At 37.3% G+C, this 26,723-nt stretch overlaps 1 protein-coding gene across 1 annotated transcript; it reads right to left on the reverse strand.

Moving 5' to 3' along the window:
- Positions 1-3,821: 3,821 nt before the first annotated feature.
- On the reverse strand, positions 3,822-25,629 carry LOC100890645 (proline-, glutamic acid- and leucine-rich protein 1). The gene is made up of 16 exons (XM_030982309.1): positions 25,443-25,629; positions 19,667-19,731; positions 18,891-18,996; positions 18,385-18,537; positions 17,461-17,592; positions 16,337-16,487; positions 15,707-15,839; positions 13,217-13,304; positions 11,635-11,729; positions 10,570-10,662; positions 10,030-10,171; positions 7,603-7,750; positions 7,036-7,091; positions 6,091-6,300; positions 4,980-5,543; positions 3,822-4,549 (listed from the first exon to the last, which is right to left on the reverse strand). The coding sequence occupies exons 1-16, from the start codon at positions 25,599-25,601 to the stop codon at positions 4,475-4,477; spliced, it is 2,370 nt and encodes a 789-aa protein (XP_030838169.1). The 5' UTR covers positions 25,602-25,629; the 3' UTR covers positions 3,822-4,474.
- Between the last annotated feature and the right edge of the window lie 1,094 nt (positions 25,630-26,723).

Genomic DNA, 26,723 nt, shown 5'->3' on the forward strand with positions numbered 1-26,723 from the left:
AGTTTCGTTTTTATGAATTCCTTTTTTTTTGCCATCATGATTCCTCTTTTGGTCGCACAAGGTTGGCAGCTCTGTCTACCCCGTCGACTCCCCTCATATTTACAATCTCAGCACTTCGCCTTGTGATTGCGTAGACTGTAGCGTATACACACAGTTCTCATAGGTTTTACATATGTGTAGTGCAGGTTGCCATTGTTAGAATTTACATCCCAGGATGGCTATCTAATTATTTGTTTGATATTTCACTTCAAGAGGAAATAAAGATTATCATCAGCGTAGCATTGCCAGTATCTTCCTATTATCACCTTTAATCCTAGAAATCTTATGAAAAGTTTTTGAGGGCTTACCAAAACTATACATGACCTTTAAGGTTGGAGTTAGCTCTAGTTTTGGGTCCAGGGATGAGTTGGGTGAATGTAGAAAATTGATGGAGGAGCAAATGTCATCGGAGCATGTTATCATCTACGCGAGCCTGATGATTTCCCTGATGTAAAAGAAATTGGTTTCCGATTATTTATTTCTGATTTTTTATAGTTGATTTTTTAAATATTTGTTATCGTGAATATTTTCTTAAAAAAATAGATGTCCCCTAAGATTGATGTACATCCGGGTTTAAAATTAGGGGGGGGGGGGGGGGGGGGGGGGGGGGGAGGGTGCCACTTTTTCATGACTTGGATTTCTAAAACTTTTCTGTTAAACTCTCACTATCATCCCTGCGTACAGTATTCAGTTGTAAAGGTAATAAATATGCATTTTTATGGGTGATTTTACAGCTGGTGTTGAATGGGCTTTGGATGCTTATAGACTTTTAGAATGTCATTACCGATGTTGCTTTTCTGTCTGCAATTCGCGTTTGAAATGAAATGGATTAAACATTCACCTACACATGTATTAAACTTGTTTAAGGTATACTGTTGCTCAAGTTCATTTTTTTCCAGCTTATTTGCATGTATTGTATCTAGTTTTCATTGCATTTATTGCCTTGTAAATTTATGTAATGCAATTACCAGGTAAATATTAGACAGTCACCCAAATTATATCTTGTTATGTAAAAGTAGGATCCAAATACTGGTAGATTCAAATATACATATGTACATGAATGTACACAAATGTCTGGAAATTGTGCACCTTTGGACAGGAAATGAATTACTCTGAAATGATATGTATAGACTTTATTTTTATAAATGCACAATCCTTGTAAATGTACTTTGAAATTTAGACTCACAAATATACTGTCAATTATCTTCAATTTAGAGGGAAGATGCTTTTTTGTTGCATCTGTGTTTAGCTGAATACATGTAACATAATTCAAATGGTCAACTGTTTGAAAAGTATTACATTTTTCTGGGATGTTTAAAAGATATATATTTGCCAATTTAACTGAACAATAAATATTAGAATAAAATCCTTTTTCAAGTTGATCATAATATGATCTCATTAAAAAGCATTCCATAACTTATAGCGCTTAGAGACTTTGGGGGTAAGCGCTTTATAAGTAATGTTTTTTAATATTATTATTATTATTGTTATTGTTATTATTAAATTTTACAAATCAAATGCAGATAGATTTGTCATTCAGATGAAATGTGTATTTCTTTGTATCTATATACTTGTGAATCACTTCTTGCTATCTGCAATGGTTTTGAATACATACTGCCAAAACTTTTTTATGTGGCAAAATGTATGAATATATTGTATATTGTTACATGAGTTGGTAACTTTTTTAATATGTTTTACATTTAACCTTGTTTTTTAAACTTGTACAATAACCTTTGGTGAGTTGAACTTTTTTGCATACGCTTTGCAAGTTTTTTAATAATTTTCCTTTTTTTACAAGATAGTCAATGTATCTTTTTGTTTGACCAGTATTTTAAAGGGGCAATTCCATTGTACTGAATGACACAAAAATGACAAAATGCTTTTTACAAAATGTTAATACTTGTTTTCAGTCACTTATCACTAAACATGAAGGTTTGATCAGATTCCAACTGCCATGCTATATTGAATAATCATTGTTTAAGGAAAATCCATCCTTAATAGCAAATTGCTCTGAAATAAGGCAGGAAAATTAGAGAAGCAGATTGGTGAAAGTTTAAGTGAATTGGACAAACAATTAAAGGCAGACTGTCCTACTTGGAGCTACTTGGTCCCTCTATATAGAAAACTTCCTCAATCGGTGCCTGTTGGTCCCCCATGATCCTCTTTTTCTTATGCTAAATGAGAGCCGAGTTAATGAGATGGCCACCTGTCACAGTGACCTTGCTGGCTCGCTGGGTGGTCTAATCCCTTCTAGCTGAAGTAGTAAAGCTTGCCTTGTGATCAATTACATAAGGAAATGTCAAATTGACCAAATCAGTAAAGTCCTATTTGTTCCAGCACAAAGTGGCTGTGATGCGGGACATAACCTCTAATTGATAATGATCCTGAAATGTTTAATCTCCACTGAAAATCAGGGAATTTGGAGTTCATGAAAATGAAATGCTGGGAACTCTAATCAAATTTTAAAACCCAGAAGTTATGAGAATATAATCTTCCATGAAGACGGTTCCATCAGGAGGGGCTACTGAAATAAAATACAATGAATAGGCAGGTGGTCTTTATGTACAGGTTCCTTTAGTACATGTTTCAATGATAAACTACTTTCAAGGGAAACAAAAAAAATGGTCTATGAAGATGGTATTTTTCTATAGAGTACCGAAGCTGTGCCGTCATTAAAAAAAAAAATCTATTTTTAGAATTTCTCAATTTTTTCTTCATTTTCCGAAAGAGCATCAAAAATAATGTCCAAATGTCGAAAAAACCAATTTAATATGTTAATTATTGGCCGAGATATGACCATCTGAATAAATATATTTCCTATAGGAACTCAGTGTTATATCATATGCTCTGGCCCCTAACCATTAGGAGCCAGAGCATATAACACCCGAGTTCCTATAGGACCACCTCTATACAGGTGGTCTCTAAAGCAGATATAACTGTACAAGCCTTCATGTTAAGTGATAATTCATGTGATTAACAAGTCCCAATGTTGAAAAGAAGTGTCTTTGTATTTCTTCGTTACCATGGAATTGCTCCCCAATGTAATAAGTTTTCTCATTTTTTTGTTGTGGTTGAATACATTATACAAACAATATATCACTTGCCAAATGCTTTCTAATATCTTCCCCGATGATAGTTTTATTGTATCTATTTTTGAAATATTTTTGTATGAAATTATCAGTTTTTATTATTGGTTCAAATGGAATTCTTCATGGAAATGAATAAATAAACCAATTATTAGAAAATCATAATTCTGATAAGTTTGTTGTTTGTAACTGGAGTTCATTGTTAAGTATATATGTACTTAAAGAAAAATAAAGTTGAGTTCCTGGAAGAGGTGAAAAATAATATGTGACCGTTATCATTGTTATTATGAAAGTGTGAAAGAACATCAGATAAAAAATATTCCCTGAAAAGCATGGCTCATCAAATGCTTTCATTTTCCAAATTTGGCATGTAACAACATAAAAATTGGGGCAGATTTTTATGCCACATGTTCGTGTAGCCCCATATACATCTTTCTGTGTACTGTGCTTGTAACTTTACCAAGACTAGGCCAAATTTCTTATCACTTTGATGTTTCCAGAACCTTGCAGTATACACCAATACTTAGTTGCTAGATAATCAACCTTTTCTGATCCATTCCACACTTTTTCTTTCACTATGCAATTGCATGACCAGAACTCAACTTTGTCTTTAAGTCCTTAACATTACTATATCTTATAACAATTACTGTAAAACCAGAAAACTTGACCAACAGACAAGACAGTTCACAATTCTCATTCATTCCACCTCACATACTTTATTATGTGACTTGACAGAGGATTGGTACGTATCTTTTGCTTCTGTTGCTTACCGGTATAACATTTTAGCCCTGAAGATATATCACTGAAATCAATTGAAGCAACAGACATACGGATTTCCAATTATCAAAATTTGCTGATGACATTTAATATGAGCTAACAAACTTGAGGAATTATAACATTGATAATGGTTTTAAAGAATGAGCATATAATTGTGGATCCTCCAAGGTAATCGGTATAAAGAAAACAGAACAGATAAGAACATAGTTCCAATGAACAGACATTTTTTGCAAGGTCACTGGAGGACTGGTGTTTAAATTTCAAATTAAAATGAATTATTATTGTGGTATGTATACTCTAAGAAAAACACATTACCAAATTGTTCAACTTGGCATACACTATATTACCTAAGGTTAACTACAGTAGTAGTGAAATTGTCAGGGAGAACTAATGAGTATCAAATAAGTGTGTTAACCCACATGGTTTTGCCTATGGTAGTCTGTGGTATGGATAAAAGGAAAGGGAATCAGAAATAAATTTACTGATCTTTAAAAAAAAATAATTAAAATCCATCCATCAGTTCAGACTTTATAATATCTTCCCCCTCCCCCCTCACCCCTCCCCCTAAATCATCACTCTGAATCTGGAGGAGCATCAATGAATTCCGACAGCATGGACTTCACTTCTTCTGTAGCTGGTTTCTTTGCCTATTGGAAAGAAGGAAAGAAAGAGAGAGAGAGAGATAGAGAGACAAACAGAGAGAGACAGAGACACACAAAAAAGAGATGGGGAGAGACACACAAAAAAATAGAGTAAAAAATAGTCCTTCCTGTCCAGTATCGATGCATTATTTTATGTAATCATTTGAGATGATTGGTCAGATATAGATAGTCTTTTTGTCCTGTATCCATTTGCAATCCTCTCTATGGTTAAAAAAATGATTACATTTCTTAAAATATGTCAATAATTGTCCCCTGATTTAACAAAATAACCATTAATTCAATATTATACAAATTAGCAATCCATAACTTCTCCTAACTCTGACTGAAATGTTTTCTTTGTATTTTGTATGGATGTAATCATAATTCAGACTCTGTCGATTTTTTTAAATTTCAAGCAAGATTTAAGTATAACTACCTGTTGGTTCGCACGTGTGTTATGTTTCCTTTTTCTACTTGATGATCCTGGACTCTCCTCCATCGTCTCGGCTTTCATTCCCTCCATCTCGTTACCCTCATCGCTCTCCTTCCCATCATCCTTCTCTTCCTCTTCCTCCTCTTCCTCCTCCTCATCGTCATCTTTTCTTGCAGCACTTGATTTGAACACACCAGCCTCATCAGTGCTCCCACTATCATGTACAGTATGGGATGTGTCCTGGTCCTGTGACGACCCATGACTCAGCTCATCAGAGGCTGCCTGTACATTTGCATTTGGTGACAGAGTAACTATATGTACCTCACACTGGGTGAGTACTGAATCTTTCTTTGCACTTGAAAGTGTTGCATTGCCAGAATCTTCAGTTTCCATGACAAGAACAACTTGTCCTTCCGGTGTCTGGGAAAGGCTTAGTGCAGAAGTGAGAGGGGCTTGGAGCGACATGGAAGTGAGCGGGACCTGAGGTTTGGCACATGGTATCGGAGGTCTGCGAGGGTGAATGATGACGTCGCAAATAACAGCAGCTTCACAACATGCACTGGATACCTATAAAACAAGTTTATTAAAGATGTAAACACTATACTATACACAATACTTTCATCACAAATTCACTCATGGAATACATTACATACATATAGCCATTGCCATGTTGTTTGAACCAAAATTTAGCATTAAATACAAAATGGGAAGAGCTTACAGAAAGCGTCCAATAAGAGATTTCAAATTAAGTACATCAATTAACTGTATCATGCTCCGTAAATAAGAAAACATACAGCTACCCTACATTCTTTATCACAAACTGCAAGATAGATTTGGACAGTAATAAAGCAAGAGTGAAAATATCTTCACCAATTATATGTATGATTGATATGCTTTCATCAGGTCACAATCAACATAAAAGGAATCGCCCATTTGACAAAATAAACTTCTCTTTTTCACTTTCAGTACAGGCCAACGCCTTCATCTTGTACCAGATGATGATGATGATAATATTTGATTATTTATTCTGTTCTGAAGTGGAAAACACATTCAACACAATATATAGAGACTATCTGCAAATATGAAAAGGAAAGTACATAAATTTTGCACATACTTCTATACTCTTGTCATTCTTCCCCTCTTTGAAGATTGCCACAGCAAGGTTGAGGGGTGAAGGGGCCTGGGGGTGGGGTACAAGCACACCTGCCAGGAGTATCCCGTAGAGCTCCCTCCTGCAGTCGCAGCAGGTGTATGGTGACGGCATGTTGGATGTGTCACAGCTCTGGATCTTTGTCAATAGGGGGATGACAAACTTGTAGACATCCTGTAAAAGTTGGTTGGGTATTAACACAGTACAGTGAAACACGCCTTAACAATGACCTGTATAGAAAGACCACCTGTCAATAAAGACCCAATTATCTGTTTCCCTCAGTGTTTTTAACTGAAACTTGAACTAAAAGAACCTCCACAGAAAGACCACAATCCTATAGAAACTGCTTAGTGTATATCCATTGAGTAGTCTTTATATACAGGTTTTGCTGTACTACCATCAAGTAGACAGACATAGAGATTGGTCCTTTCAGTAAACTACAGTAAACACAGAAATATTTGAAGTACATTCATTTTTTACGGATTTCGAGCTTAAGTTAGTGTCCGCAAATTTTAGAACCCGCGAAAATATAAACATGACTTCTTATGCGTGTTCCGAACGGGCTGAATTTGGTGCGACGCGAATTTAAGAACCCGCGAATACGTTTGGGGGTCGCTCAGCGCGAAAAAATTACTTGTGCGAAAATAACAGCATTTACAGTATGTTGCCAATTAGGTGACATGTACAAATTGCTATTTATAACAACAAACGTCGTACATATATGTCATGGTTTACAACTTGGGTTTTTTTTAAGCATACTGTGTTCCTCATTTTTGCATCGTATCAAACAAAGATGAATGAGTATGCATAGGACCATTATTGCTCCACTTGCCCTTTATTTGGTACAAACAAAATCATCATGTGAATGCACCTTTACACAGGTCACATTTTGAACTTTCTTTGACATACCTGATGTAGATTAGCTTTTAGTTTGACTCCACTTGTAAGCATCAACTGTCGCAATGCTGAAAAAAGGAAACATTAAACAAAAAATATAGAAAAAACATATCATCAGGTTGTTCAGATATCATTTTCCCATTGCCAAAATGTCACAGTCAGTCAAGTTGAAACTTCGTACAATTAAAGTACTAAACTTGGTATAATGACATCATATTCATCATCTTTGCCATCAATACAATTATTGTCATCACCATAATCATCATCATGTTCATGTTCTTCATCGTCATCCTTGCCATAAAAGAAGTTGTCATATTAAGACAGGCCACTTCATACTTGTTCACAAGTACAGAAGTCTTGTCTTATATTGAAATCCAAAGCACACAATATTTACATAATATTTACGCCACCAAGCTCCAGGGAGGCTTTTCACAAAACTTGTCATCAGTGACAAATGACAGTTTTTTTTTTTATGAGCTACTGAAATCCTTGCTTCTGATTGGCTATCAGCAGATTTGTCACTGATTTGTGTCATTTGTCATTGAAAAAAGGCTTTGTGAAACAGGTCCCAGATCTCACCTTGCAATGCTGTCAAACACAGCACCCTGTCAAAGTACTGGTCAGTCTGCTGGCCCCCGGATGATAGGTCAGTAATATGTGCACTTTGACCCTTGACCTTTACCTTGCCACCTTTCTTGTCACTTTTTGCCTGCACACCGCTTGCAAGCTGTAGAAAAATTTACAAGGGGGTAGACAGTTTTTCTTTTTAAATGATGAACATATTATATACCAAGCCTGAGATAATTTGAATGGAGTCTATAGAACATATGTGTTATATTGACCTGGGGGATGTTTCACAAAGATCACAAGTCCAACTTATCTCTAAGTTGGACTTAACAATTATGGAAAGCCGTTAGCATCCTTGTAAATATTTTGTAAAAGTTATTTTTAAAATCATTCATATTTTCTATTATCATGGGAGATTTCATGTTCTTAATGTGGAATTTATGAAAAGTCTAAAATACTTGAATTTTCGCTTTTGAATATATTTCATTATAAGGCTACAAATGGCTCTCCATAATATTTAAGTCCAACTTAGAGTTAAGTTCTACTTAGGATCTTTGTGAAACACACCCCAGGCATCCTATCTACCGGGTAGATGTTTTGAGTACCGTATTTGCCGGCGTAAAGGCCGTACCGCCGTATAGGCCGCACCCCCAACTTTGACATTTCGTAGAGGAAAAAAAAAAACTACAACCTATACCAAATTCACCAATATTCTTATAAATCAACAAGAAGTTAACCTAAAAAATGATCATAATTTAGCAGATCTTCATCGACTTTTAAGCTAGTACTGTATCGTACGCAGATTTGGTATCCTACAATACCCCTTCCTCGATGTGCGGTGTAATCCGAAATAGCATTTTTCGACCTGCGCAGTTGCGTTGCGCAGCAGCTAGCTCCGTAAGTAACGGCCTGTCCCTTTGTTTACTTTTTGGCGATGCAATGGTATGGACTTAGATCTAGATCTATCGGCAGATTTTATTAGAAAAATAAGTTTTTTCGTCTTCATGTCAACTATGCAACATAAACTTGTCGGTAAGTTGTGTGGAGTTATTCTAGAATTGTCCTGTACCGTTGTCTAGTCATGCTATCGTTCCTATAGTCCCATACGTGCAAATGGACGTGATGTTTTGACCGCTGAATTTTGTTGTTGTTGCGTATACGCCGCACCCCGACTTTTTGATTTTTTCTCACCCGAAAATACTGCGGCCTTTACGCCGGAAAATACGGTATGGCATTGGAGTCATGGGGTGCTGGGGTACTACAGGGATGCCAACCTTTCAGAGCACAAATCCGTAATCATAAGGCTAAAAATCCGTAATTTGGAGACAAAATCCGTAATTTTCTGCGCGACGCAAATTTTTCTGCACGCTGGCAAGCGCAGCTCCCGCAGGCAAGCGCGATAGCACAACAAGTTAAATAAAAGTAACATAGGTCTACCTGTTCATTAGTTGGTGTTACACGATGCATTTCCATTTCTTACTGTATTCTTCTTTAAAAGTCTGTAACTTCTTGCCACGCTTCTTAGTTGTGGAAGACATGATGATTGATATCTAAATCCAACCAACATGAGTTCAGATTGTCGACGAAAATCGACGAACGCTGTGACAGCCTGTGAGAAATCCGACAGTGTACACGGCGCTAGCGTAGCGAGGTCTGGCGCTGGGCGGGCGGTAGCGGCGCGGCCAAGAGAGGTATTTCACCCGGCCCCCGCTCGCGAAGCACATGTTGTATGCACATGTATGCACTGAAAGGGGTGTGCTAGATAACAAATTGTCCAATCGGAAGCCCTGTGGGATTTCTATGCATGGATTCAAGGATGGCTGCGCTGCAATAGTCAAAAGTACGTGCTAAACCTTAAACGTGCTAAACCTTAAAGTGCTAATTTTGAAAATCGGCAAAATCGGCAAAATCCGGAATTTATGGTATGAAAATCGTACCGCCCGTAATCGGCCGATTTCCCGTAGAAATTACGGGAAATCCGTACTAGTTGGCATCTCTGGGTACTATACAGCCCACCTATTTATCAGAGAATGCTGGGACCTACATGTGTAAATCTGTAAGCAAATTCTGAAGTTACAAGACACCCTAAAAATGTTTAATAGGACCTTCATGTTTCTTTTTGTTTTGTTTTATGTTTGTTTTGTCAGACAATTTTGGAATGACAAAGCACCCTTCACAACACCCAGAATGAAAGGTGCCTGGTTTTGGGCATCAAATGTTTCATATTCAAGGATCAGAACACAATCTCTCATCAATTTCCCAGGCCAATGTTTGAGCTTCAAAAGAGTGCTTAATTAAAGTTCAACACATATTCATAACCATACAATTTATTTACACAATGAGGCTGCATGTGCAGTAATCATTATTTTCTTCATACAAAAAAAATCTCCAAATATTTGATTTTCTCTAAATACATTACAACTTATTGCATGTCTATACCTTTGTAGCACTGGTGGGGGGAGTAGCGTCTTGTATGCATTGATGAATCAGCTTCTCTCCAACAAGCGTAGCAAATCCTGATGATACCCCAGCTGTCTTTAGCCACATCACGATGGTCCGGTAGATCTCAGCTCGCAGGTTTCTAGAAAAATAGAAAAATATCAACTGTAAGAACACGGCAATCCTTGTCTCTGAAGCATGACATGCTTTATTCTAAACTAGTTTATGCTCACTAACTATGATCTTGTGTTTTGTGCTCAAAAGCACAAATATTGCAAAATTATACAAGTGCACTCGTTATGAGAGCAACATTTATGATTTCCTATTGGTTATCAGACATGTAACAGGCTGTCTGGGACAACAAACAAATTAAATTATGTTCAGAATTGTGATTTTACCATTCTTTTGAGTCTTTATCTTGATGACTTAAAATGAAATGTAAAATCTGACTTACAATAAAATTTAAATTCAAAGAAAGGATAAATTTCAAAGTGCAAATAATTTGAATGGCTTGCTTCATGTAAAAAATAAAAAATTAACCTGAATGGTTTGACCTGGTCCTGTGAATGTGTCCCTCCTAGCATTCTGAGGAAGATCTGGTTGATTTGATGATTGTAGTGATTCATACAGCAACTGAGACCATAAAGAAAAGACTGATCAAATCAAACAAGATGTGTTCTACTGTATCTTTAATATACCCCTGACTCTATTCAATATGTTATTAAAGACCCTATCCGATGAAAATATAACTTTTCATCAATGGGAAGCTGAAAGAACATAGAATACAAATATAAAGGAATTCAAAATATTTCCCTTTAAGTATTGCACAGAATTCAAAACTTTTTTCCCCACCTCTCCAAATTACAGGTAAACAGGGGTCAAATTTGCCGCAGTTACAGTGACGACACCATATGTGCTCGCCTATATAGCTGAGGCGATGAGCCGTGCTTAATTAATGCAAAGTCATTGTGAAAATGCGTACTCCACAAACGGTGATGTCATCAATTCGATAGCTAGTTTTTAGGTCAACAACTCCCAATTTTCACAGCTTTAGATTTCAAGTTTTGAGAGAGCTGTTACTCGTCTGACAGGCACTGAAGTAGCATATCGTCCCTATTTTCACGAAGTGACGGTAGTGAGGAAAATCGTAACGCAAAGTGAATGCAATTTTTTTTCACTACCGTCACTTCGTGAAAACAGCGACGATATAATTGGTATTGTTGTAATCTATGGCTTGTCAGCTTTCCCTTTGATATATAATTCATCTATTTCATTTTTCACTTCGGACAGGGTCTTTAATCATCACTTTACATGTAACATATTTCACTGATCATTGATAACACAATTCCAAGGGATTTCATAATGCGATCTTTGACCTTTGATGTAATTATTACTAAATCTTTATACTTCATCTATCAACAGTGATGCATACAAGCAGTTATATTTCATACCTCCAATGGTTCTTTTAATAAACGTAACAAAATAACATTTTTTATGGTTCCTAGCAAGTGTTTATCATGCCATTTATATATTTAGTCTTTTATTTCTTCGCCACAAAAACTAGAAATCGGTTCTTTCTCTGAAAACAAAAATCTTCAGCCATACCTTTCAATCAGGGCCTTAAGAAGTTGTAAAGTAGTCTGATGAATCCTGGGAAGGACAATAGCTAGCATGGAGGATTCTGACGTCACATGATCACCCTATGGAAAATGAAGAATATAGGTACTAAAGATAATCTTGAATACAGGTTATGCAATTTCATTGCCAAAGAAACAGTCTAAATGTTAATCTGAATGATTGAATAGGTAGTAACAAAGAACAGGTGTGTAATCAGTAAGAGCATTCCGAATTTAATAAATCTTGCAGACAATCGCAAACAATGGAAACCACATGACACAGCTGCAGGTACACGGGACTACACACACATGTAGCATCAGAGTTTACCTTGTAATGCTTATTATGTCACATGTTCGATGAATAAATAAAGGTTCTCTGTATCGCCCCTGTCAGCTTTGCTACCTGTGAACAGGGGTGTATGGTAAGACACTGTTTTCTACCACGCACACAACAAACTGTAAAATTTACACTTCAAGGGACAGACAGGGTTTAACCCTAATAAGGCCGGGCTATTTGAAGTCTTACTACGGCCGGGGGGGGGCCATTATGGCCCCCCCCTAAGATCTCGGCCGTGAAACGGCCGATCTCCGCGAAAATTTGCACGCATGTCAAGTGAAGTGTATAGAACAATATGATAATTTCAATTTTTTGAAAAAAATCCCTCATTTGCATATTTATGGTAATTTATGCAAATAACGTCATAAAATCACATTTTTACCCATAAATCCTATATTATTCATATTTAAGCATTCTTTTTCAATACATATATTCATTAGACCATTTGGAACAATAATACGACAAAAAAAATTGGAAGAGCCAGCTTATTCCTTATGTTATCTCTTGTTTTGATAATTTCTTATGTATTTCATTGTTTTTTTAACTTATTTATGTTATTGTTTTTTTGTTTTTTTTTAATCTTTCTACAATTCAACTATTTTGACTCCCAAAACAACCACCTAAACTTTAAACAAGACCCAATAACCAATGTTTGATCTATTTTTAGGAAAAATGACATTTCCATATGTTTTGTACACAAATCACAAAAATGAGCGATTTTCGGGCTGACATGCAAAGACAAAAGGTCACGTGACCTTGTAACTATAGGTCCGATTTTTTTTTTTTTTTTTTTTAAAGATGCGCAAGACTCTAAAGAAAAAAGTCAGCGAGCGGCGAGGCGCCATCCATATGCGTTATCGAACAATCAGAAAAATTGTGGAGGGGGGGGCCATAATGGCCCCCCCCCCCCCCCGGCCTTATTAGGGTTAAAGGGAGTGGGTAGTCAGTTTCCATGTAGAGAAGGCTGTAATTCGCCGACACCAGACTTGGTGGAAATACCATTTATGGGAGTACAAATCTGCACACAGCAAACCCGTTGGCCAGTCAAGTATTACCCCCTAGTCTCTCGGAGCATGCTCAGAGATTCTTCGGGCGAAGGAAAAGCAAAGCATTACATAAGGTCTAACGGACATAAAACTCAAGGCTAACCCTGGTGATTGACAACACCTGTTATTGAGAGCTGACTTCTATTTGACTTTAAGTACATGAGTGAGCATGTAGAGAATAAACTTACGAGTGTCTTCCCTGTAACTTCTAGTGCGCTGGAGATATACTCTAAAGTGGATTTCACTGGGATGGAAGCTTTGGCTGGGAATTCATTTCTGCAAAAGGAGAGAAAAAAGGAGAGGAGATCGATGTAAATGAAATTTACAAGAACAGAATAACTAAACAAAATAAAGTAAGAGATGCCATCACACAGATGAATAAAGAAGATATAAGGAAGACAGGAATCATGGGATAATTGATTTTAAAAAATGGTATGAGAATAAAACAATATCAGAGACTACAATATAGATGGAAAATACACTGTATCTACACTATGAGACAACATCCTTTGAATCTAGAAAATAGTAACATACACATAATGGTGAGCTCCTAAGCTGTCAAAGCAATGGATGTAATTTTGCATGAAACCAATACTGAGACCCTCATTTGTTGTCTTTCATAATATAATTGAATGGGGGAGGGAGGGGGAGGGGGGGGGGAGGGAGGGGGAGGGGGCGGTGGGCTTTAATTCTTTCTTTTTTGGTGGGGGGGTTAAGCTTTTAAACTTCAACTACCTGCTGTGTCATACAAGTCTCTGGCAAAATCTCAGAGATGCCAACCCTATAGGATGGCTGTCAGTAACATTTACCATATTTTTCCGTAACAAATGGGGGTCTTCCCGTAACGTAAGACACCGCAGCATAATTTTCGCGCAAAACGTACACAAACACCCAATCGCTCTTACTGCATTTTGAACCTACCATTTTTAAGTCCAAAATAAAGATGTGCATAAAAACGTTTTTTAAAAATCTATTTCCAGTCAAAGGATCTCCTCCTCGGGTACTCCCTCTTTTGAGTGAATCCACGATAATATTCAGGAAGAAAACAGCTCGTTCAAGCGTCGAATGGCAAATTCGAATCCACAGTCAAATGGCAGAACTCGTATCCTACACACGCACACGTACACTCACCAGTACCACAGACACACCAGCCCAGGCCGCTACGCCCGGCGTTCATGAACAACAACACACCATATACCGCACTTGCAATGCGCCCGCTGAATCACCGAATTCTTCGCTACTATACTATGAATGGGTATTGCGGGCGCCGCGCTCACGATCATCTACCCCCATGCTCCCCCAAAAAGGCACGACCGCACGTAGCATACGTAGCAGCCGTGTTGTTTCTGAATTAAACAAGATGGCGGCGGACGGACCATGTGCGCGAAAGTGCCTATCCAATGTAGTCAAATTCAGTGAACTTATGAGTTTGTAAATGCGTGCGACATGCAGCGCTGTGTACGGAGGCTATGTGATAAGGCGGCATTCACTATAATGTACTTTTGTTTTATCGTTTCCCCGTAACCTTTTGATTGTTTACCGTAACTCCGTAACAAGAGCATTAAAACCGTAACAAATACGGCGAAACCGTAACGGTTGGCATCTCTGAAATCTGCAAAACTTGAACTCCATTTGACAGCTCTACATTACTCCGTAACAAAAGCATTAAAACCGTAACAAATACGGCGAAACCGTAACGGTTGGCATCTCTGAAATCTGCAAAACTTGAACTCCATTTGACAGCTCTACATTACAGAGTCCCCATCAAACCCTAAATCAGAATCATAACTAGATGGAACTTTGACTGCGCGCAGTCGATAATGATGCCTCCGCTATAGAGCGATTTTATAAACCAAAACGGAAGCAATTTTCAATATTGAAGTTTGGTAGTAATCCATTAATGGGTTCTCAGAATCAGTTATTTTTCATATTTATGCATGGCTCTGCAAGATAAATTCCTGTCCTGAGTTTGATAGTAATCCATCTGTCGATTCTAATTATAATGCGTTCACAATTTATTTATATGCATACATAAAGAGCTCCAGACCCTAAAATCTAATCAGTTCATTGGCTCTGCAAGATACATAAACATGTCTTGAGTTTGATGGTAATCCCTCCACCGGTTCTAATGATAGTGTGATCACATGCTGTTTTTGCATGCATAATGAGCTGTGACCTTTGACCTTTAACCTTGTGACCCCAAAATCCAATCAGTTCATTGGCTGTGCAAGATACATACATGCCCCGAAGTTTGGCAGGAATCCATCAATCAATCCTTGAGATAACGCAATCACAAGCTATTTTTGCATACATAATAAGCCCCGTGACCTTTGACCTTGTGACCCCAAAATCTAATCACTTCATTGGCTTTGCAAGATACATTCATGACCCAAGTTTGGCAGTAATTCATCCATTGATTCTTGAGATAACACGATCACAAGCTATTTTTGCATACATAATGAGCCCTGTGACCTTTGACCTTTAAACCTCATGACCCAAAATCTAATTAGATCATTAGCTCTGCAAGATACAGACATGACCCAAGTTTGGCGGTAATCCATCAACCAGTTCTTGAAATGACGCGATCACGAGAACGGGACGGACAACCAGAAAACATAATGCCTCCGGCTACTTTGTAGCAAAGGCATACAAAGGGGGAAAATACGCTTTAGGGATACCTTAGCATAATCTGAAGACAGTTGCTTAGAGATTTCAGCTGATTGGTGAGGTGTAGGGTTCTCATGGGTTCCTCTGTAGGAGCGAGGCTGAGAGATATGGGTTCAATACCCTCTTCGGGAGTAGGCTCGGGTTCTGAAAGGAATAAATGTGTTTGTTAAAAAGAATGACCACTGATGATGTCCAAGAAGATCTTGTATAAAAACTTGTGAATGATCAAATACTTTGCTAACAATCAATCAAAATTGCATATTCAGAACCTAGTTTGGCTTTTTCATAAATGTACAATCAGAAATAGTTAAATCGTGGATCAGGAAAATTCATTTTAGCAACACATTGGTGCAGTCCCATAAATCTTTAAATGTGTACTGTGCTTTCCAGGTTTTGTAAAATTCAGCAATTCTGTGTATCAAAAATACATTATCATCACTAATTCACAAGTAATCACATCAACCAAAATTTACCATTAATACCCAGTCCCAGTATGGGTACAATAACGATAACCAAGGCTGTGGTGTGTATAATATCATCATTTCAAAATGCAAATTTACCTAAAGTACCAAAAAAAAAATTAAAGAAAAGCCCCCCCCCCCCTCACACACACACACACACACACACACTGTTCCATGTACCTGTTGAACAGTCAGCATAAAGCACAGCAAGCTGAGTTTGGAGTGTGTACAAGATGGTCATGGTGTAGTGCTTGAAAGCCTCTGTATACTTGATACCCCCAGAACCACCTCCTCCAAGTCTAGCTAGCAACGGGTAGCACCTCTGTGACAACTGAAGTAAGATTACAAGACACAATCAAAATTTAGATATACAGTCAAACTTGTCTATTAAAAACACCTCAGGGAAAGAGAGAAAGTGGCCATTGCACAGTCCTACACATTTCTTCTTCGAGGGAGAAAGCCGACAATCGTAATAACAACTTGATTGTGGTGTAATCAAATTAGACTGAAAGAAAAAGGACCATCCTCCATGCACAAACTTTAAAAGAAATTGTCATTCCACAATCAAACCAGTTAATTGAGGTCATCTAAGGAAAAAGAGAAAGTGGCCACTGTAGGCAGGTAGCCTTTCTGGACAGGTTTTACAACACACATTTCTTTCTCTACTCTAGGGACTCTGAGATAAAATCACATGGCTGCTATAGACAGGTGGCCTTTCTAGAGAGGTGGCCACTAGGACAGGTTTAACTTTAAGTATTATTCTTAATTGATTTCACAAAATATATTTTATCACAAGATCAAGAATGTAAAACCTGTCATTAAAAAAACACCTTCACACCGCATGTTCCTGTTTTTGTCCCTGAAAGAAATACATGTACACGTAGCTTTGAGGGAGTTTGAGATGGTCTTAAAGAACATTGTGATTTGAATGTATTATGACACTTTCTCAGAATGTTGAGTAAACTTAAAGACAGCCACAAAAAAAGTGACAAATATCCTTTTATAGTTCTAACACTAAACCAACATCAATAAGCATTTGCCACTCTCTATCCAGGTGTTAAATATATACATGGACCTGGAGGAAAGAAGACCTTGAATGCTGTGAGCACCAAACTAATTTGCCTGGCTAGAGCCAGGGTTAAATTCATGCATCTTGAGCACCAGGCATGGTGGCTATAAGCGCTATAAAATTATTCAATATAACCACTATTCACATATTTTTCAAGCATTTACAGAATTAACGATTCAACCATTTTTGTTCTCCTTTGAAAATATCTAAGATCCATGATCAGAGAGATGAATACCTTTTGAATATCAGGATACGTGGAGTCTAAATGAGGCGTGACCATTGCTTCCAGCTTGTAACTGATTGCACCACACGGCCCCGGGAAGCATTCCATACACACCGACAGAAGACGCAGACTAGGAACCAGCCACTGCAAGGAATAAAATCAAGAAAAATATATCAATGTGTGTAGAAATAAAAGGAAAAATAGAATTTCTATCAAAAAAAGAACCTCGCAATAATATAAACATTTTCTGATTTTCAGTTAGAGCATTTCAGGGGAGGCTTTGTCTTCTAAAACACTGAATAGTAGAACTATTTCGAACCAGTTTTGGACCTCCAATGTATTTTTTCCCAAGTGAGATATCATTGAGATCACCTTTCCTATCATTGTCTGTAGTATATCATGAAGTTTTAAAGATAATTCAAATATCCCAATAGCTATTCATTATTCAGAAATACTGATATAGTGCAAAAATTGGCATTTGCATAATTGCAGTTGGAGGTAAGTTATTGAAATATACCTTTTCTGACTCAGCATTTTGTGTATGTTCCAGGGAGGTGAATGGTGCAATTTCGTTTCAACTGTTTAAAAACCACTACAAACTAAATAGAACCAGATGGAACCAGTTCATTCTGGTTCTGATCAGCTACCTTACCTCTTCTGACTCAGCATTGAGTAAGGTTCCCAGAGGTCCAGGGATGTGGTTAATTGCGAGATCTCTTGAGATTTCATTGCCACTACAAACTACATAGAACCAGATGGAACCAGTTCATTCTGGTTCTGATCAGCTACCTTACCTCTTCTGACTCAGCATTGAGTAAGGTTCCCAGAGGTCCAGGGATGTGGTTAATTGCGAGATCTCTTGAGATTTCATTGCCACTACAAACTACATAGAACCAGATGGAACCAGTTCATTCTGGTTCTGATCAGCTACCTTACCTCTTCTGACTCAGCATTGAGTAAGGTTCCCAGAAGCCCAGGGATGTGGTTAATTGCGAGATCTCTCGAGATTTCATTGCTCCGAGATGCAATCCTGAGGATGTCCACTAGAATCCCTGATGTGATCTCCACAATGCTGGGTGTTTGGTGAGGCTACAAACAGAAGAAAAAAATATTTAAAAAAAAGGGAAAAAAAACAAACAAACCAAAAACACATTAACCTTGTACAGTACATGTATCTTAATATCTATTCTACCAACAGTTGTTATCCTCATAATAAGTGTACTATCAAAGTGAGCTACACTTTAATTTTATTGATAGGGTTTGTCAATTAGAAAAATTTGAATATACAAGTGCAAGTCACATTTTCTTCTTCTTCAAATATGTACAATATATCTCACAGGATACTCATGGAAACAAAAAAATCGTAGCATTCACATTTATTTCCTCCTTTCCTTTTTTGGTTTAATCATCCAAAATATGAAACTAATGTTGGGATAACTTACTTGGAAGATATTGATGAGGAGTCTAACCCACGTCACACAGCACTCTGAGAATGTTTCTTGAGAGCACTGCTGTACAATAGCTCGTAGAACAACTAGACCTTCAAGTCTGAACAAAACAGAAACAAACATAAATACAGCCGTTTCCATGACACAAATTTTGTCACATAATTTGTCAATGTAACAACATTTTCCTTTCTTTCTATTATCATTATTATTGTGTTTATTTAGTTATTCATTCACTAATACATGTGCATTTCAAATGCCTTATGTTTTTATTCTTGTTGAAAATTGTTTAGCCAATAACTACTGGGCAAATTGATACTAAACACCTCCCTCTTCAAAACGGTCTGGCAGTGCCCCGGAAAGAAATGAATGTTGCCCTTACGGTTCATACCTAGAAAAGTGTTCGTAATTTATAAGGCATTTAGCATCACAGTATTGCAGAGTGAGTCTAGAGGCAGTAAATAAATTTCAATCATTCATATTCAGAAAGCATCCAGTGCATTTGGAATTCATTGTGGTTTACTGGAAAGTGTTCAAGTACAAAGCGAAATATTGCTTTATGAGAAGTTGAGAACACTACTTCTGCAACATGTGACAGTTCTTTCCACCTTTAGTTTTAGTGAGACCATAATTACTCATTGGTATTTCTATGGTATTGATACTAGGTCCTATTTGTACTGCTTAATTCAGTTCCTATTTTAGTATTTTGCAAAAGGCATGTCACTATTGCACAAACTGCGTGAAAAATTATATTAGATTGAGATGTTGTTTACCTTGATGCCGATGTACTCAAGTTGACATTCACTTGGCTTATCCAGTCGTGAAGAGTGCCACTTCTCTGCATAAACAAATGGAGAAAAATAACCTTTTGACTTCATCATTCATGCAAGACATTTAACAGATGCAGAGCAATCAACCACACACATGCATGCATGACGGTTCACTTCACAAGCTAATCTAATAATATTAAATATCAGTAATATTTTTTGTTCTTCATCATTCATGGGAGCGTCATCAGACATCAGTCATCATCAGTCTCCCAATTTTGCATAATTTTTAATTGTTAGACTTAATGTTTAGACTGTGTTAGTGTTAGTTACTGTTGTTAGTATCTTACTCTTAGACTCTAGACCCTAATTAACTCCGGGAAGCTCCGACGCCGATGCTGAAGGCGTCAGAGCTTCGGATGGTGCATCAAAAAACATTTTAACAGTAGGGAGGCCAATGCCCGGGCGTAAGACTTCTACACCTACGGTTTGTGCGCTCGTTGTCCACTTCAAAAAATTAGCAAAGAAGAAAAAAATGATGTAAAAATAAAAATTGATGAAAATAAGAAAAGAAAATACAATTATACATTTCACAACATACCTATAATCATAGATCTGTAACGGTCTTTCGCCATTTGTTGACGATCTTGCAGATTTTGACGTATTTGAATCCAATAATTGTGGTAGCAGCAGAACATGACGCGCACGCACCACCGACTAAGAAAATCCTAGAGGACGTAGAGGTTTACTCTCTAAAAACCTTCTCATTGGCAGAAGGTAGACCCTAAAAATATGGAATCTGTTTTGAGTAAAGAACTTTTGATAGAGATCAACATTTCAGATGTTCACAATTGCCACTTATAACAACTAGAAATATAAAGAAAAAAGATTATATCTTTTTAAATACAGATTTTTACAAACTGAACATTCAAAGGTAGATAGAGTACGATGTTTTTGTCAATATTGCGTTGGTTTGAGCCCTATAGCTACATCCATCTCAAAATGAGAAGGAAAAGTGTGAACAGTGACGTCATTGTTCGCGCCATAAACAAAGGGTATTGCGAAAGATCGTGCGCCAAGCGTAGTCTTACTTATAGACCCTAGTACCTTATTCTCACAGCACTAGATACGAGTGTTTTGCAGTAATGTATGAGAAGTGTTAAAAAAGATATTTCAGTAAAAAAAAAGTCTATGTGAGCAGTCTATACTCCACTTGAGAATTGGAATGAAAGCCATGATTTGAAGGTGTGTGTTGTATGATACATGGTTAGTGAGTGTGTATGTTACGTATAGCGAGAGGGAGAGAGAGAGAGTGAGAGAAATAATATAGTACACGTACACCTGTACGTCTGGGTACGTTGCATGCATGCTGTTGTCCTATTGTACTCCGTATTGTGTTCGCTGCAAGATGGATGTTAATTGGACCTCGTAACTTCTTGATCATTGATAATGCAGTGTCAGATTGATCTTTACTCATGAGGAATTACTATTGGATTTGGAATACCACTTATAACTAAGGTAGATCTCTAGGCCTAATTATTAATTTTAATTCTTTTCTTGGATTATATTACAATCACATAGATCTACGTTGATTTTTTTTCTCTCTGTTCATGTTTTGTCCCTCAATGGCTCGATTTCAGGACTGCGGCTTGCAATGCCCGTGTCGGTGTGTAAGTGTGCGACCGATTCAAGGCTAGCCGCTGATGATGAATGTACTTTCGCGCGAAGTTTTGAACTTGTTGTCCGGGCAATGACATGCCTATCCCCTGGCCTGTCTAGTTATGAACGTAATTTTGCGACATGAAATATAATTGTTTCAAGGCTCTTACGTACAGATAGGCGTAGAAGGAAGGGCCTACTTTAGAGCTGGATATCTCCTATTTTATGGAACTTCTGGAGTCGGCAGATGGGTGATTTGTCTTAGTGAAAGAAAATATTTGCTTTTGAAGGAAGCGTCTAACTGATGGCAGCACATCGCTGTCCACGTTTTTAACAGCACATCACTGTATTTTGCACATGGATTGAGGCCTACACACATTTTGGACATAGCACACACCACACTGCAGTGCGTAATCTTCGTTGTATGAAGTAGCATTTACAGAGGAAGAAGAAGAAGAAACTTTGTTTTATTATAATTAGATTAGTAATTAAAAAGTTAGATTTGGGTATTGGCCTCCCTACTAACAGCGGGTTTGGCGACATTATCTCAAAATATGCAAAGGGAGTAATTACAATTCTGACTTTGGCCTACTCGGTTGCTCGACTCCTCTGGGCATCTATCCAGCAACTTGAAATTATAATTTGAAGAAGTCTTCAATGGGAAAAAGGGAGTGATTCTTCGTCCTACGCATGCATACTTTCTCTTCGCCATGTTGAGTCGACGATACAACATGGAAGAATCGTGACGCACGATCACGGATGCACATGATCACGGATGATGCACCACCCAAAGTAGGGAGGCCAATGCCCGGGCGTAAGGCTTCTACACCTACGATTTGTGCGCTCGTCGCCCACTTCAAAAAATTAGCAAAGGGAAAAAAATTATGTAAAAATAAAAATTGAAGAAAATAAGAAAAGAAAATACAATTATACATTTCACAACATACCTATAATCACGGATCTGTAACAGTCTTTCACCATTTGTTGACAATCTTGCAGATTTTGATGTTTTTTAATCCAATAATTGTGGTTGCAGACGACCTTGACGCACTCGCACCACCGACTAAGAAAATCCTAGAGGGCGTAGAGGTTTGCTCACTAAAAACCTTCTCATTGGCAGAAGGTAGACCCTAAAAATATGGGATCCGTTTTGAGTAAAGAACTTTTGATAGAGATCAACATTTCAGATGTTCACAATTGCCACTTCTAACAACTAGAAAATATAAAGAAAAAAGATTATATCTTTTTAAATACAGATTTTTACAAACTGAACATTCGAAAGTAGATAGAGTACGATGTTTCTGTCAATCTTGCGTTGGTTTGAGCCCTATAGGTACATCCATCTCAAAATGAGAAGGAAAACAGTGAACAGTGACGTCATTGTTCGCGCCAAAAATAAAGGGTATTGCGACATAATCTGAGCTCCGGTCAGATCGTGCGCAAAGCGTAGTCTTATTTATAGACCCTAGTACCTTATTCTCACAGCACTAGATACGAGTGTCGTGCAGTAATGTATGAGAAGTGTTAAAAAAGATATTTCAGTAAAAAAAAAAGTCTACGTGAGCAGTCTATACTCCAATTGAGAATTGAAATGAAAGCCATGATTTGAAGGTGTGTGTTGTATGATACATGGTTAGTGAGTGTGTATGTTACGTATAGCGAAAGGGAGAGAGAGAGAGAGAGAGAGTGAGAGAAATATTAGTACACGTACGTTGCATGCATGGATGTGCGCTATGATTGTGTTCGCTGCAAGATGGATGTTAATTGGACCTCGTAACTTCTCGATCGTTGATAATAAGGAATACTCATGAGGAAATCAAATTATTGGAATACACATCTAAGGTAAATATCAATGAATTATAAATATTTCTTTCCTGCCAATTTTGAAATCTATTCATCATTTTTGAACCATCGTCTTCGGCTCGTAGTAGTAGAAGATGTAATCGTTCGCACATTGATGGCTGGACTTCAGCTAGACCGAAAACTTCAGTCTCTCTAATCTTCGGTTGTTCCACTGAGACTACGTCTGGCTCCACTAGACCTCCGATTATAGAGACTGAAGATTGTCCTATCGGGACTGTACGGAACCAATGGTTCGGTTCGGCAGGACCGCGATGAATGAGATATGCTACGAGATTTTCACTCTTTACATCCTCACACATGCTGCAATATGACAATAATTAGAGTCTAATTAAAAATAACATATAAATAGCTTATTTGACTTACGATAGCTTGCTCATTTAGATCCTAAATTAATGATTAATCCGAGAAAGTCTCGTCGTCAACATTATCCGTCTTGGTTTTAGTTGATGAATATTAATTTTTTCTTTTCGAACGTCCAATAGCTACCGTAGCTACATACGAGTCGGCCCAGCTTGACCAACGAACTCCCACGAAACGAGTGCTCTGATTGGCCATTGGCTATGTTTTGGTAGGTGGACCCGGAAATATATCGGCCGCCGGGTAATATTTCGAATGCATGAACGTACTGCTTCGCGGTTCTGAGGTACAAATTGGATAATTCATATAAGTAAGTCCGTAAATTATTTATTTAATATTAAGTTATCAAATTTTGATAACTGTAATTAGGACAAATGACATATCGACCTAATTTACATCTGATTTAGAAATCAGGAAATTAGATCTAAATAAAGAAAATCGGGGGAGAAATGTCGGTAACGAAAAGCTGTTACGCTGTGGCTCTAATCAATGTGCGAACGATTACATCTTCTACTACTACGAGCCGAAGACGATGGTTCAAAAAAGGAAAGAAATATATATAATTCATTGATATTTACCTTAGATGTGTATTCCAATAATTTGATTTCCTCATGAGTATTCCTTATTATCAACGATCGAGAAGTTACGAGGTCCAATTAAAATCCATCTTGCAGCGAACACAATCATAGCGCACATCCATGCATGCTACGTACGTGTACTAATATTTCTCTCACTCTCTCTCTCTCTCTCTCCCTTTCGCTATACGTAACATACACACTCACTAACCATGTATCATACAACACACACCTTCAAATCATGGCTTTCATTTCAATTCTCAATTGGAGTATAGACTGCTCACGTAGACTTTTTTTTTTACTGAAATATCTTTTTTAACACTTCTCATACATTACTGCACGACACTCGTATCTAGTGCTGTGAGAATAAGGTACTAGGGTCTATAAATAAGACTATGCTTTGCGCACGATCTGACCGGAGCTCAGATTATGTCGCAATACCCTTTATTTTTGGCGCGAACAATGACGTCACTGTTCACTGTTTTCCTTCTCATTTTGAGATGGATGTAGCTATAGGGCTCAAACCAACGCAAGATTGACAGAAACATCGTACTCTATCTACTTTCGAATGTTCAGTTTGTAAAAATCTGTATTTAAAAAGATATAATCTTTTTTCTTTATATTTTCTAGTTGTTAGAAGTGGCAATTGTGAACATCTGAAATGTTGATCTCTATCAAAAGTTCTTTACTCAAAACGGATCCCATATTTTTAGGGTCTACCTTCTGCCAATGAGAAGGTTTTTAGTGAGCAAACCTCTACGCCCTCTAGGATTTTCTTAGTCGGTGGTGCGAGTGCGTCAAGGTCGTCTGCAACCACAATTATTGGATTAAAAAACGTCAAAATCTGCAAGATTGTCAACAAATGGTGAAAGACTGTTACAGATCCGTGATTATAGGTATGTTGTGAAATGTATAATTGTATTTTCTTTTCATATTTTCTTCAATTTTTATTTTTACATCATTTTTTTCCCTTTGCTAATTTTTTGAAGTGGGCGACGAGCGCACAAATCGTAGGTGTAGAAGCCTTACGCCCGGGCATTGGCCTCCCTACCTATGTTTCCCACTGTAGGGTTTTCACAAATGCATTTTCAAGGAATAAAACATCTCTAAGAAATAAAATGCCTGACATAGATAGTTCCGCAATGACTCCACGAGAGAACAACATGCTTCACAATCGAATCTCAACACTGCCTGCGTCCGCATGGCATGTTCGGCCGTTTACGACCCCTAGCATGAAGGCCCCCGAAGGTAGCCCGTCTGGTAGATGTAGTAAACGGGCAGCCAGTCACGGGCATTTCAGTAATTTTTTCATGAAATTTACTAAATACCTTGCCAGAGAAAATCAAGTTATCCACCGAGTTTTCCGTAGACTGCCTTGCCAACAACTTCGATGCTTGCTTAGAAGTCGCTTGATGAACATTTTGCTGCAAAAGTTTGCTCGCATTTTCGATTAGTCTGTGTTCCATTTCTACAGCACCAGCCAGCATGCACGCACATTCTACACGTGCAGAGCACTTTTAGTTTAGCAACTATCCAGTCGTTACATTTCATAAACTTCTTTCGTATTTTGTTCAATATTCTAATTTAGCCACATTTTAAATTGATATGACAAAATTCCATGGGATATCAATTTATTTATCAAATAGCCATATGTAAATATTACATTTACAAATAAGATAGAGATATTTCATTTCATTGTTTCATTTTAACAAAAAGTACTTAAGTCTTGAAATAAACTAGTTTGAAAGGGAAAGTCCCATAGGGAAGATACGCGAAGCGCTTTGGGAAGTCCATACCTTTCTGATGAAAAGTGCGTTGTTGATTGTAAGATGTTGTCATATTCATAAAACTCATAATGAAAAGGTAAACCTTATTTTAACCTTCTATACAAAAGCAAAATATAATTCTTTGAGAAGTGTGGATCAAGTAACCTTCATTTAATTTTTTCCCTCTTTGCTTGATTTTATTCAATGGAATATGTATAAGAAGAAAGAGAGAGAGAGGAAAGAGATAGGAAGGAGAATTAAGGAGGAAAGAGGGGGGAAGGAGAAGGGAATGAAGGGATGGGGAAAATAAGATAAAAACAATTAGATAAAATGGGGAACGAAGAAAAGAAAAGTACAAGCTATAAAGTATTGTGAACTATACATTGGCCAATGTTAAATTTATGGGTCAAACTAGCCTGTCAGGTATACGAGAGTGATCTTTGTTTAATGTATATACATATAAACATATTTTGTTTGTTTCTTTATTTCATTATAAAGGCATAATACACAAATTTAGAAGATTATCGTACGTTTACCAAGAGATGATATCACACAGTGTCAGAAAAAAATGTGTCACATTTTTTTCTGATAATTTATGACATATAATCTTAGTGTATATGAAATATAAAGTGAAGTCTCGGGGTTTCTCACCGTTGAAAGGTATGTGGAAGGCGAGGTCTGATTTGTGTGCAACTTCGTCTCCATAATGCCTTACATGATGAATATTGGAGATGAAGTGACAACATTGAGAGAATTTTTTTTTCTCTCTTTTTTTTTTCTTTTTCAGGCTAAGGTTTTTTTTGCCAGAGGTTTTTCATTAATTGTTTTAACCAAAACAATGAT

The sequence above is a fragment of the Strongylocentrotus purpuratus genome, unplaced genomic scaffold, assembly GCF_000002235.5.
Source record: "Strongylocentrotus purpuratus isolate Spur 01 unplaced genomic scaffold, Spur_5.0 spur5_scaffold_12, whole genome shotgun sequence".
Classification (NCBI taxonomy): domain Eukaryota; kingdom Metazoa; phylum Echinodermata; class Echinoidea; order Camarodonta; family Strongylocentrotidae; genus Strongylocentrotus; species Strongylocentrotus purpuratus.